This window comes from Microcebus murinus, chromosome 13 (genome assembly GCF_040939455.1).
Source record: "Microcebus murinus isolate Inina chromosome 13, M.murinus_Inina_mat1.0, whole genome shotgun sequence".
Taxonomy (NCBI): domain Eukaryota; kingdom Metazoa; phylum Chordata; class Mammalia; order Primates; family Cheirogaleidae; genus Microcebus; species Microcebus murinus.
The window spans coordinates 76,080,747-76,092,603 of record NC_134116.1 but is presented as its reverse complement, the minus strand read 5'-3'; the positions used below and the strand labels follow the sequence as shown (position 1 = coordinate 76,092,603).

Sequence of the window (11,857 nt, the reverse complement as noted above, 5' to 3'; positions counted from 1 at the left end):
TGCTGCAGCTGCTAATGCTGAACAGGGCTGGTCACTAATAGAAGTTCTTGTCTTCAAAAAGTCTAGCTCTGCCTTCACCTCTTATCTTGTCTGTGCTAGGGAGGATATGGATGGTTTGTTTCTCCTTCCACAATAAGAACCCTAAGTAGAGTATGTTGGGGCCTAGCACACCTGAGAGAGAGAGAGAGAGAGAGAGAGAGAGAGAGAGAGAGAGAGAGAGAGAGAGAGGTGGGCTCCTCCTGCATGATGCTCATGTACTTTCCCCCGGTGGACATTCCCGGGCTGGTGCAGGGAGCTGCCCAGCCTAATCCAGCTCTGAAGCCCTGGTGTTGACAGGCTCCCCAGACTCGGCCTACTCTGCCTGGAAAGATTTCGATGGGCATTTCCCTCCATTTTACCAGCACTCTGGGGGCCTTCTCATGGAGCGGGGCGGTTACAATACTCAGCTGGTCAATGAGTATTACTATTGTAACCACTGATCGCTTTCCCAGGACAGTCAAGCCAACCCCAAGGGCTGACCTCCAGGGCTAACCTCCGGGAGAAACAAGGGGCTTGCCCGATCCCGATGGGCCCATCCAGCTCGGACACGCGCGCGCGCGCACACACACACACACACACACACACACACACGTGCACGCGCACACACACACACCCTCTTAGGAGCGATGGCTGCAGCTACTCCGCAGGTCCACACCCGGCGCCTTCCCAACGCTGGCCCTTCTCGGGGCTCCTGCCGGCCACCGCCCCCTCCCACGGCTTTCCCTGCACCCGCCAAGGCCGGCGCTTTGCTTTCCTAGCTCCGGCTCCCGCAGGTGCCCCAGAGTGAGAAAGCCGCTTCTGCTCACATGTAAATGTCGGGGGGGAAAACAACAACAAGGACAACAAACCAAACAAAAAACAGACAAACCGCCGCTGTGGAATAAATGATTCTTTTTCCGTCCGTTTTGCTTTGCAGCTCAGGCTTAGCAGGAGAGAGTGGGGAGCCAACAGGAGCTGGATAAGCGCGTTGAGATCCACAAAGGCTGGCGGTGTCAGCAGGCCGCAAAGGGAGGGAAGAATTGAAGCAGTGAGCTGGATAAATCGGGGCAAAGCACTAAACTATATAGATATTTTGGCAACGCGTGTGCATGTGGGTCAGTGGATAAAGGGGCTCATTACTCGTATGACTGCCTCAATTCTCCACTTCCGTGGTGCGCGCGTGTGGACGCTGGCTCCAGGCCCGAGTCAGCCTCCCGCCCGGCACGCACCGCTCCAGGCCGGGGCCCCCGCTCGTCCCGCCGTGCGTCCCGGGTCCCCGGCCTGGGTGGCAGCTACAGCCGGGCGGGGTCGGCGCCGAAGAGGTCGGCGAGGCGCAGGCGGCCGATCTTCTTCACCTCGCCCAGAGCGGTGCGCAGCTCCTGTGCGGGCGGGCAGTGCAGCCGGCGCGCCAGCTCGCGGGGCACCGCAGCCCGGCCGCTGAGGCGCGCGGCCAGCACGAAGGGGAAGCCGAAGCGCGCGCGGTACTGCGCGTTGAGCTCGGCCAGCTGGAGCCGCTCGTCCGCGCCCAGGCTCGTCAGGCCCGCGCCGCTCTGTTCCCGCTGCGACTCGGCCGTGAGCGTGCCCCGCTGCAGCTCGCGGCCCGCCAGGTCCGGGTGGCAGCGCAGGATGCCCTCCTGGCCTGCGGAGAAGCACAGACACGTGGCGCGAGCGTGTCACCGCGCCTGCTCCGCACGGAGCCGCGGAGAGGGCGCGCGGGGCTGCGTGCGAGCGCTCGGCGGGGTCGCGGGAAGCCGGCCGGGCCCGGCCCCCCGCCCCGCCCCGCCCCGAAGGAGGCTGCGGAGTGGAAGGCAGGGTCCCCAGGCCGTGGAGTCTTGGCGAAGCTGGGGAGCCCATCGCGCCCGCCCCGGGAACCAGTCCTGGACCGCGGGCCTCTCCGTCCCTGCTACATTGGGTCCGGACTGGGACCCAGGGGCGAGGCGGGAAGTCATAGGTTTGTCTTTTCAGACCTCGAGTCAAGAAGAGTGGAGGAGAGAGGGCGGCCGCGGAGGCTCGGAATTTACGACTGGATCGGGAGGGAGCGGGGACGCGATAAGGAGCCGCAGCAGTCCGTATCTTTTCAAAGTCCTTTGCGCTCAGGGGGGCTTTGATGTCGAAAGGGGCCGGACGGAAAGTGCCTGAAGACTGCCTGCAAGACCCTGGAATGGGTTTCGTTCTGCTCCAAAGGAGAACGGGCAGGGGCGGGCGGATCCTTAGGGATAACGTCCTTGGGGCTTGGCAAATAAATGCCCAGAATTTTGTGACCTGGAAAGTGTGAATTCTGGGTTTCTGGAATCAGGCATTCAAAGGGCCTCGCAGATGAGTAACTGCAAAGAAACCCTTTTTCAGCGGGAGTTCCACAGTCCTTTGAAAGAAAGTGGCTTTCTTGGCCAGGCGAGATGGCTCAGGCCTGTAACCCTAGCACGCTGAAAGGCCGAGGAGGGAGGATGGTTTGAGGTCAGGAGTTTGAGACCAGCCTGAACAAGAGCGAGACCCAACTCTACTAAAAATAGAAAGAAATTAATTGGCCGTCTAAAAATATATACAAAAAATTAGCCGGGCATGGTGGTGCATGCCTGTAGTCCCAGCTACTCGGGAGGCTGAGGCAGGAGGATCGCTTGAGCCCAGGAGTTTGAGGTTGCTGTGAGCTAGGCTGACGCCACGGCACTCTAGCCAGAGCAACAGAGTGAGAGAGAGAAGGAAAGCAAGCAAGAAAGAAAAGCAAGCAAGCAAGAAGAGAGAGAAAGAAAGAAAGAAAGAAAGAGGCCGGGCGTGGTGGCTCACGCCTGTAATCCTAGCACTTTGGGAGGCCGAGGCGGGCGGATTGCTCAAGGTCAGGAGTTCGAAACCAGCCTGAGCGAGACCCTGTCTCTACCAAAAATAGAAAGAAATTAATTGACCAACTAAAATATATATATACAAAAAATTAGCCGGGCATGGTGGCGCATGCCTGTAGTCCCAGCTACTCGGGAGGCTGAGACAGTAGGATCGCTGAGCCCAGGAGATTGAGGTTGCTGTGAGCCAGGCTGACACCACGGCACTCACTCTAGCCTGGGCAACAAAGTGAGACTCTGTCTCAAAAAAAAAAAAAAAAAAAAAAAAAAAAAAAAAAAAAGAAAGAAAGAAAGAAAGAGAGAGAGAGAGAGAAGAGGCTTTCCTCTGTTTAGGGACATTACAACCACCCACCCCCTAACTTCCTAGGCCTAAAATTGTTAGAAACCCTTGGTGTGATGCCTGGGGTTTCTTTGTTTGTTTGTTTATTAAAGACAGAGTCTCTTTCTCACCCAGGCTGGTATGCAGTAACACAATCATAGCTCACAGCAGCCTCAACTCCTGAGCTCAAGCTATCCTCCCGTCTCAGCCTCCCAAATAGCTGGGATTACAAGAGTGCGCCACCATGCCTGGCTAAATTTTTTGTTTGTTTTTCACAGAGAGGCAATCTCACTATGCTGCCCAGGCTGGTTTCCAACTCCCAGCCTCAAGCAGTCCGGTTGGCCTCCCAAAGTGCTGGGGTTACACACTGAGCCACCACTCCCAGCCCATACCTGGAATTTTAAGTCCTAACCCAAAGGCTTTCCCTGAGCCCTGGGCAATCATTGTGTTTAGCTCTCTAAAGTGAGAATTAGAATCCTCCCAGCTAGGCAAGATTTCAGACATGGTGAGCAGGGAGCCATGATCTGTCAAATGAAGGTGACACCTAATTCACTGAGTTGTTGTGAAGATTAAAGACAATTCATTCACCTAAAACAGAGCCTACTGCCTAGTAAACATAAACAGTCGTTATTAGTCAGTAAACGCAGTGGAACTGGACTGGTGGCCACAGGAAGTGCTAGCTCTTGGTATCTGAGTACAGCAGTTGTCAGCCATTGGTGCTGAGAACAGGTGTGAGGCTCTGTTAGAAAAGGGGAGCATGTAAAACACTGTTTAATAAGTTACATCTCAGAAGAGCTGGGGGGAGAAGTCCTTTTATTATGATATAACCAACTCCTCCTCAAACCTTATAATTTCTGTCCTGTGAAAGGATGGTTGAGATTGCCCCCATCTAACTCCTACACCAAAGTCCCCAGAAGGAGGGAGGACTGGGGAGAAGATTCAATGAAGGCTCAGAAAAAGTTAGGTGACCTGCTCTAGGTCACTCAGCACTGTGCCTGGAGTGTCAACTCCAAATCACAGGTGTTTTCAGGGCACGAGCTGCCCCTGCAAGGTTAAGGGGAGTTCAAAACGAAACTCATGTCACCAGTAATCCCATCCCTGTACCCCCTCTCCTGGGTCCCCTGCGCCTCGGGCACTGCAAAGAGGAGTTGGTTCTTTCTCCCCAAGTCTAACCCCATCCGGGTGGTGCGAAAGGGTAGGTGTTGAATTCCCCACCTGGGGGAGCAGCCCCAGCACACGCCCGCCCCCCAGCCTGGTTGTCCAGGCCGGCCTGGGGGAACCGAGCTCAGCGCAAACACCGAGGCCCCGCCCCGATCTCCTCGGTGGCCACGCAGTCCCAGGATCCGCAGTCCCAGGATCCGCAAAGGTCCCCAGCTGCGGAGAAGAGGAAACCAGGCATCCTGGGCAGCTTCCGTGCGGGGATGGACAGGACAGTCCCCGCACCTGTCCTCACGTATTCAGAGATTCAAAGCAGCCTCTAGGTCACCTAGCCCAGCCAGGACACTTCTCTTTCTCCCCTATTCCATACTCTCTGGAGGATCAGCCTGAGCTGCGGGGGGAAGTAGTTACTGGAGACAGGCCCCGGGGTGCGGGTGGTGCTGGGGTCTGTTCCCTTAGGGCCCCCTCCCAGACCCCTGCGCAGCCCGCGGAGCAGAGGGAGGCGCCGAGCAGCTCCCCCGCCAGGGCCCCGTTGCCCTTCTTGGACTTGCATCTCACTGCGGTGGGTTTATCTCCCCTCTTGAAAACATCGCCCGGGGTTAATGTTTGCCTAGGACTGAACGTGTGTGTTTCCACTCTTACGGGGAGGAGAGAAGAGAAAAGAGGCCAAGAAAAGGGCAGCGCCAAAGGCACAACAAGAGACTAAAGAAGAAGAACTGGAATTCACACACACACACACACACACCCTCGGCTGCATATAACAAGAAAAAGGTGTGAGGAGTCAGGTAGAGGGTGGTAGCTTAGAAGAAACAGAAGGTGACTTCTTGCCAGGCCAAGGACTTCATCCTCATTGCTGCAAACCTCGGAACCCTTGAGTACTGGGGTTGGGGAAGGAGGAGATGGCCACCACTTGCCAACCCCCCCCCAAGCAAGGACCCAGTTCCCTGCCAGCTCATGGTATCTGAAGGGAAGCCCTGCTGTAGCCATAAACCCAGTGGGAGGCTGGCGATTGGGCGTGTGTACTTGCCACCTCCCTGCCTCCTGTCCCTAGGGTGCCCCCACCTGGAATGGCCAGGTGCTGGCTGAGCGTCAGTGGCCTGCTCTCCTTCGGGCATCTCCGAGCTGCCCTTTCTTGAGGCTTTCCTGAAACTCTGGACTTACCGCTTGTGCCATCGGCGTGTCATATCTAGAGATGCAGGTGGGGACACGTATTATTTGTCGGGACCACAGGATATGAGTTTTTGCACCTAGAAGAATTCCTGGCACAGAGTGGACGCCCGTTGTTTCAGTGAGAAAGCAGGGCAGACGACAGTGGCCACTGAACCCCAGAATGCCACACCAGTCCGCCTGCCTCCCCGGTCTGTAGCCACTCATGTGTTCTCACTCCTGGTGCAATGGATAGTCTGTCCTTTCTATCCGAGACCAACCCCACCACTTCTGTTCTTGAAGCCAGCCCCTCTCTTTCTCAAAGACTTTGCTTATGTAATTTCAAATATCCACTTCTCCACCCTCCTTGCCCTCCTCAACACCCAAACGTGCCTTGGAATCACTCACCGCACAAACAAAATGAAAGCCATCTCATGATTCCTTGTTGCCCACTAGTTTCTCCCTGTCTCTCTGCTCCTCCTCCCAGCAAAACTAGACAGGAGTTGTCTCCTGGCCTCTCCACCGCCTCGCCTCCCTTTCCAGGTCCACTCTGTCAAGCTTTCGGCCCCACCCACCAACCAATCTCCACTCAACAAGGTCACACATGATGGACATCTTGCCTGAGCCCAAAGTCAATGCTCTGGCCTCTTCTTTCTCAGCCTCTCTGGAGCATGTCGCCTGCTTGGCCCTCTCTCCTTCCTAAAAGATTGTCCTCAGTTGCCTTTGTTTTTTTTGAGACAGAGTCTCACTCTGTTGCCCGCACTAGAGTGCCATGGCATCAGCCTAGCTCACAGCAAACTCAGACTCCTGGGTTCAAGTGATCCTCCTGCCTCAGCCTCCTGAGTAGCTGGGACTACAGGCATGCATCACCATGCCCGGCTAATTTTTCTATTTATTTTTAGTTGGCCAATTAATTTCTTTCTATTTATAGTAGAGACGGGGTCTCGCTCTTGCTCAGGCTGGTTTCAAACTCCTGACCTTGAGCAATCCGCCTGCCTCGGCCTCCCAGAGAGCTAGGATTACAGGTGTGAGCCACCGCACCCGGCCCCTCAGTTGCCTTTGGAGACACCACTCGCCTGCCTTCATCTTGCTCTGCCAGATCATAAACATTAAGGTATCCAGTACTCAGTGCTCACAACTCTTCCCTTCTCTATTTATAGCCATGCACTAAGTATTCTCATCCAGTCCCATGGTTTTATGTGACATCGGGTCTTTATTTCACCTAGATCTAGTGTAGCACTTAGTTTTTCCTGGAGTTCCTCTGTTATGATCCAACTGAGCACCAACAGATTCCTCTAGACAATTATGAGGCATCTTAGACTCAGCAAGCTCCTTCTCCGTCCTGTCCTCTCAATTCTAAGTCTTCCTCGCCTCGGAAAATGGCACCACCAGCTGCCCAGCTGCTCAGACTAAAAACTTACGAGTTATCCTTGATTCAGCTTTGTTTCTGATCTGCCACCTCTCCAAAAAAATCCATCAAAAAAATAATAATAATTCTGTGTGCTCTCACTCTAAGATCTATTGTGAAAACCCAGTCACATCTCTACTGCTCCAACACAGCACAGGAAACCTCCTCTGCCACTTGTACTGCGGCAGCCCTCAACCTGGCCCCCCTGCGTCTGATGTAGCCTCTACGCAACCATCCTAAAGGGTAAAGCCAGTGCTGAATCATTGCAAGGGGAGAAAACCAAATTCCTTGATATACCTAAACAGCTCTGCATGATCTGGCCCTTGCTGCCTCTTCTTCCTCATATCCCCGCACCCCTTACTATTCCCCAACCACCTTGGTCTTCCTGAGCTCCCAAACATCCATTCTGGTCTCAGGTTCCTCTCCTTGGAGTAGCCTCATTCAAGAGTTTGGCTGCTTCCTTCTCATCCTTCAGTTTCAAACTTAAATCCCACCTCCTAAGAAAGAACTCTTTATTATATATTTTCTACAACATTATATATTTTTCCAATAATTTCTGGAATCTGAAATAATCATATTTATTTATGTTAACCCTGTCTCCACTAGAATGTAAGCTCATTGAAGGCAGGGACTTGTTCACTGCTCAATTTCCAGTGCCCAGGACAATGCCTGGGGCACAGTGGGCTCTCCGTAGGCATTTATCCACCAATCCATCACTCTGGGAAAGGAGTGTTGTATTTTTTTTTTTTTTTTTTTTGCTGAATGACCAAATAAACACATTTAATAGCTTGATCTAAAACCCTCATAACCTGTATTATAAGGAAATTATTAGTATCCAACTCCTTCATTCATTCAGATCAGAAATAAATATGTTCTCTAATAAGTATTAAGTAGTAAATTATGGCATTACTGTAATTCTGAAATGTATAAAGAGATGCACAATTAACTCTTTTTTTTTTTTTTTTTGAGACAGAGTCTCACTTTGTTGCCCAGGCTAGAGTGAGTGCTGTGGCGTCAGCCTAGCTCACAGCAACCTCAAACTCCTGGCTCAAGCAATCCTCCTGCCTCAGCCTCCCAAGTAGCTGGGACTACAGGCATGCGCCACCATGCCCGGCTTATTTATTTTTTTTTTTTTGTATATATATTAGTTGGCCAATTAATTTCTTTCTATTTATAGTAGAGACGGGGTCTCGCTCTTGCTCAGGCTGGTTTCGAACTCCTGACCTCGAGCAATCCGCCCGCCTCGGCCTCCCAGAGAGCTAGGATTACAGGCGTGAGCCACCGCGCCCAGCCCACAATTAACTCTTAAGAGAGTTTTGTTGCTCTTTGATTTTTAACACAAATCAGTTCTGAATTGGTTCAGGTCAGAGTGTGCGTGTGTGTGTGTGTGTGCGTGCGTGCGTGCGTGCGTGCGTGCGTGCGTGCGTGCGTGCGTGCGTGTGTGTGTGTGTGTGTGTGTGTGTGTGTGTGTTTCAACCTTCCTTTCACTGTCAGGGTTCCCCTTGCCTGGAAAGCCTTTCCCTCACCTTTAGGAGGACTGATTGGCTAGAGGTACTGTGCCGGTTAGTGCTGGAGAGCCAAATGTTAATCCTGGACTGCCACCTACTGGCCAGTGATCATCATAGCACAACCTGAAGGGACTCGACCTTGTTTTGCTCTAGAAACCCAATTTTCTCGTTAATGGGGGAGGGTTACATTAGACCATCAAAAATTCTTGACTAGGTAGATCACCATATCCTGATCTTTTCTCTAAGGTCTTTTCCAGTTTTAGGATTCAAAGACTCTATTTCACCCAGTTTGTTCCTTACAATCCAAGGGGTAAAGGTAGACAATGCAATAAATCCCATTTTATTTGATTTTTTTGACAAATTAAAATTATATATATTTATGGTGTGCAACATGATGTGTTGATATATGCATGCATTATGAAATAATGAAATAAAGTTGTTCAACATATCCATCACCTCACATACTTAACAGTTTTTGGTGGTAAGAACATTTAAAATCTACTCTCTTGGCAATTTTGAGGTATAAAAAAGATTATTGTTAACCATAGTTAACATGCTGTACAAAAGGCCATTTTATCTGATTGTTTAAACAATGAAACATTGGGCCTGGGAAATCAAGCATTAATGCTAATCAAATATATTAATGAATGAATAAAACCCCTTTAAAATATTCCTAGAATTTGTTTGTTTCTGATTCATCGGAAAATATTTCAAAACCTGTTGGGTCTGACTCCTAGTCCTGCCACTTTCTTCAAAAGCTGTTGGGTTGGCTCTCAGGATTATTAGAATTCCAGTCCTGCCGCTTTCTCAAGGTGTGTCCTTGCTCAAGTTACTTACTCTCTCTGTGCCTCAGTTTTCTCATCTGTAAAGTGAGGGTAATAATAATGCTACTATTATTTACTTTATAGGATTATTAGGAGGATTAAATGAGTCAACCAACACAAAGTGTTTGGAAAAAATGCCCGGAACAGGCCAGTAGTAAAAGTTCAGTAAATTTAAGCTATTTGTTATTCTTATTATTGCTACTGCTAACATCACTTATCTAATGTCATTAAGATGATTAGATATGCAGCGGACTCCATTGAGGCTTTGCTCCCTGCTGCCTTGGAGACACACGTGCAGACACCAATATAGGCCCGATAGCAGCCTCCACCGGCAGGGAGCTTCCTCCAAAGAACTGTGTCGAGTGCAAAGCAACACCTGTCCAGCTGGCCCAAACTCTCTCAAGCCATTTAGTCCCACGGACCTAAGGCTAAAGTCCCCCCAGTTAAAATGTTAAAAGGGAAGGGGTTATACCAGGGTCCATCATCCTTCAACTTCACCTTTGGGACAATTTCATTCCTTCATCTGGCAAACCCTTATTAAGTCCCAGTATCCTAGTCCCTCGGTGGTCTGGGGTCTGACACTGGCCAGACGGCAGAGGATCAATCGGACCAGGATGGGGATCGGACCAGTGCCCGGTCCTGGCCACACCCCACTGTGCTCGGGACCACCATTGGAATCACCCTTAACTAGAACCTCTGCCCAAATGGGTTGCGGTAAGAGTTTGGTAGGAAAAAAAAATGGAAATAGAGAAATTTTAATTTTTTTAAATCTAAGTTCCAGGGATAGGGTAATAAACCCCAAATATTTGTGTGTTAAATAACTGGACAAACCAAGGAATAATAGATTTAAATTATTCATGCTCTCTTAGCTTTCTCTCTCAACACATTCCCACCTCAGTCCGGCCACCCTCGGGTATTAAGACAATCATGGGATTTCCCTCCTTTGTTTTCCCGATAGAAAAAAAAAAAGTCATTCTTACCCTCTAAAAATTATTTTCCCGTGTGGCTCAGGAGGCTCCCCTTTTGCCTCCTGCCCCTTCCCTCCAGACACCGTGAGCAGGGCTCCCGGGACCCCTGCTCTCGCCAGCTTGCCCTGCAGCTCTGGGCTGGGCTGGCCCGTGGCCCTGTCAGGAGGCTCCTGCCCGCCGGCTCCGCTCAGGGCTGGGGCCTGAGCCCGGTGGAGGAGACCAAGAGCCCAGCCATGGAGGGGCCCCAAGAAGTGGGTGAGTGTCAACATGGCCCCAACATTCCTGCCAGTTTAATTTTATAACGTGATCCTCTGAGCTTCCTAGATGTGCCTAAAATGAATTAAAATGAGCTCTTTATTTTGGAGACGTTCATCTGCCCTTTGGAAGCCATCCAGCATGTCCGAGCCTGCCCCGAGGGGCAGTCCTCTGTCTGCTGGCTCCTTTGTGGGGCAGAAGTCTTTCCACCAGGTGTCGGTGGAGGGCCTCGGTGTGGGGGGTGTGAAGGCCGCCCCTTCCCACAGTGTCCACGACAGCCCCCGAGGCAGCCCGGGCGGCCCACCCTCAGCCCCTGACCTTCTGTGAAGCTGTGTGTGTCGTTCTGAGTCACCCAGGGTCAGCCTGAGCCTCCAACTCTTCTCCCCAGCCCACACCCAGGAGTGCCTCCTTTCCTCTCTCTCCCCAGAGAGTGCAGCTACTCCTTTCCCTTTCTCCAGGGGGATTCCTTCAGCTTCTCCTCTTTCCCCCTCAATCCCTCAGGGAGTTGCTGGTCTAAATGAATTCACCTTCCTCAGCAGTCCAGTCCAGACTGGCCCCTTCTGGAAGAAACGGCAGCCATTTGCTCTTTCCCCTGGGCTCCCGAGATAGTCCGATATCCAGCTGTCTCCTCTCTTGCATGCAGGACATTCCCCAAGTGAACACTCGGTGGCTGAGAGAGGGTGGGCCCTGGGCCTGACCTTCGGCCCCTAAATCACTGGGAGGCCTTTTGCCCTGTTCCTGCTGGGACCTCAGAGCTCAAATGTTTAACAGCCGCTCAGCCTGGCCAGCCCACCTTCCTTAGCCCATTTCCGACCTAAACCACAAAAGGGCTTGAGTCTCATGGACTAAACCTGGGGAAGCTTACCGAACCTTCCGATGAAAATAGCTACATGAATATATCGAGTATGAGCAACTAGACTAAAATATCTAACCATATCTTGATGAGCGTATCGGAAAGCCCTTTGCAGAGAAGGTCTAATCCGGAGCCTTACCTGACTGGGGCAGAGCATCAATAAAGGCAAAAAAGTGCTTCTCTAAATCCTCCACGTCCGAGAATGGCCGCTGGGACCAAACAGCAGCTGCAATCAGAGGACATCGCTCAATGACGTTCCCAAACACATCCACGAATTCTCCAAAGTCCATGGAGTTGACCTTCTCAATGTCCATGGCTCGCACTGAGCTGCGGGCAGCAGGACGTCCCACTTCACGCTCCGTGAGCGAGTGACGCCGACTCTGCTCGCCCGGTTATATTTGCAGATCGCACGGGCTTGCTTTTTGTGCAACACCACCTTAGCATGTTTTAAGTGCCTCTGGGAGAGGCGCATCCAGAATACTTGTGTAATGAACAAATACAGGCTTAAGGTTCTAACCCAGAGATCTTGGCACGGCCAACGTTTCTAACCAAACTGTTCCCAAACCAGC

At 51.7% G+C, this 11,857-nt stretch overlaps 1 protein-coding gene and 1 long non-coding RNA gene across 3 annotated transcripts in view; one reads left to right on the top strand and one right to left on the bottom strand.

Annotated features, from left to right (window-relative positions):
• Positions 1-913: 913 nt before the first annotated feature.
• Positions 914-11,706, bottom strand: URAD (ureidoimidazoline (2-oxo-4-hydroxy-4-carboxy-5-) decarboxylase). Of its 2 annotated transcripts, none has more exons than XM_012742310.3 (2): positions 11,428-11,706; positions 914-1,657 (listed from the first exon to the last, which is right to left on the bottom strand). In XM_012742310.3, exons 1-2 carry the CDS (start codon positions 11,600-11,602, stop codon positions 1,311-1,313), a joined length of 522 nt encoding a protein of 173 aa, XP_012597764.1. In that variant the 5' UTR covers positions 11,603-11,706; the 3' UTR covers positions 914-1,310. The 2 variants fall into 2 exon arrangements, with proteins under 2 accessions (XP_012597764.1, XP_012597765.1); XM_012742311.2 differs by lacking the exon at positions 11,428-11,706 and adding an exon at positions 10,963-11,404.
• The window catches only part of LOC142874912 (uncharacterized), a 61,530-nt gene continuing 59,979 nt past the window's right edge, over positions 10,307-11,857 (top strand). Inside the window, exon 1 of the long non-coding RNA XR_012922491.1 lies at positions 10,307-10,435. This is a non-coding gene — a long non-coding RNA (uncharacterized LOC142874912). The remainder of the gene's footprint in view (positions 10,436-11,857) is intronic.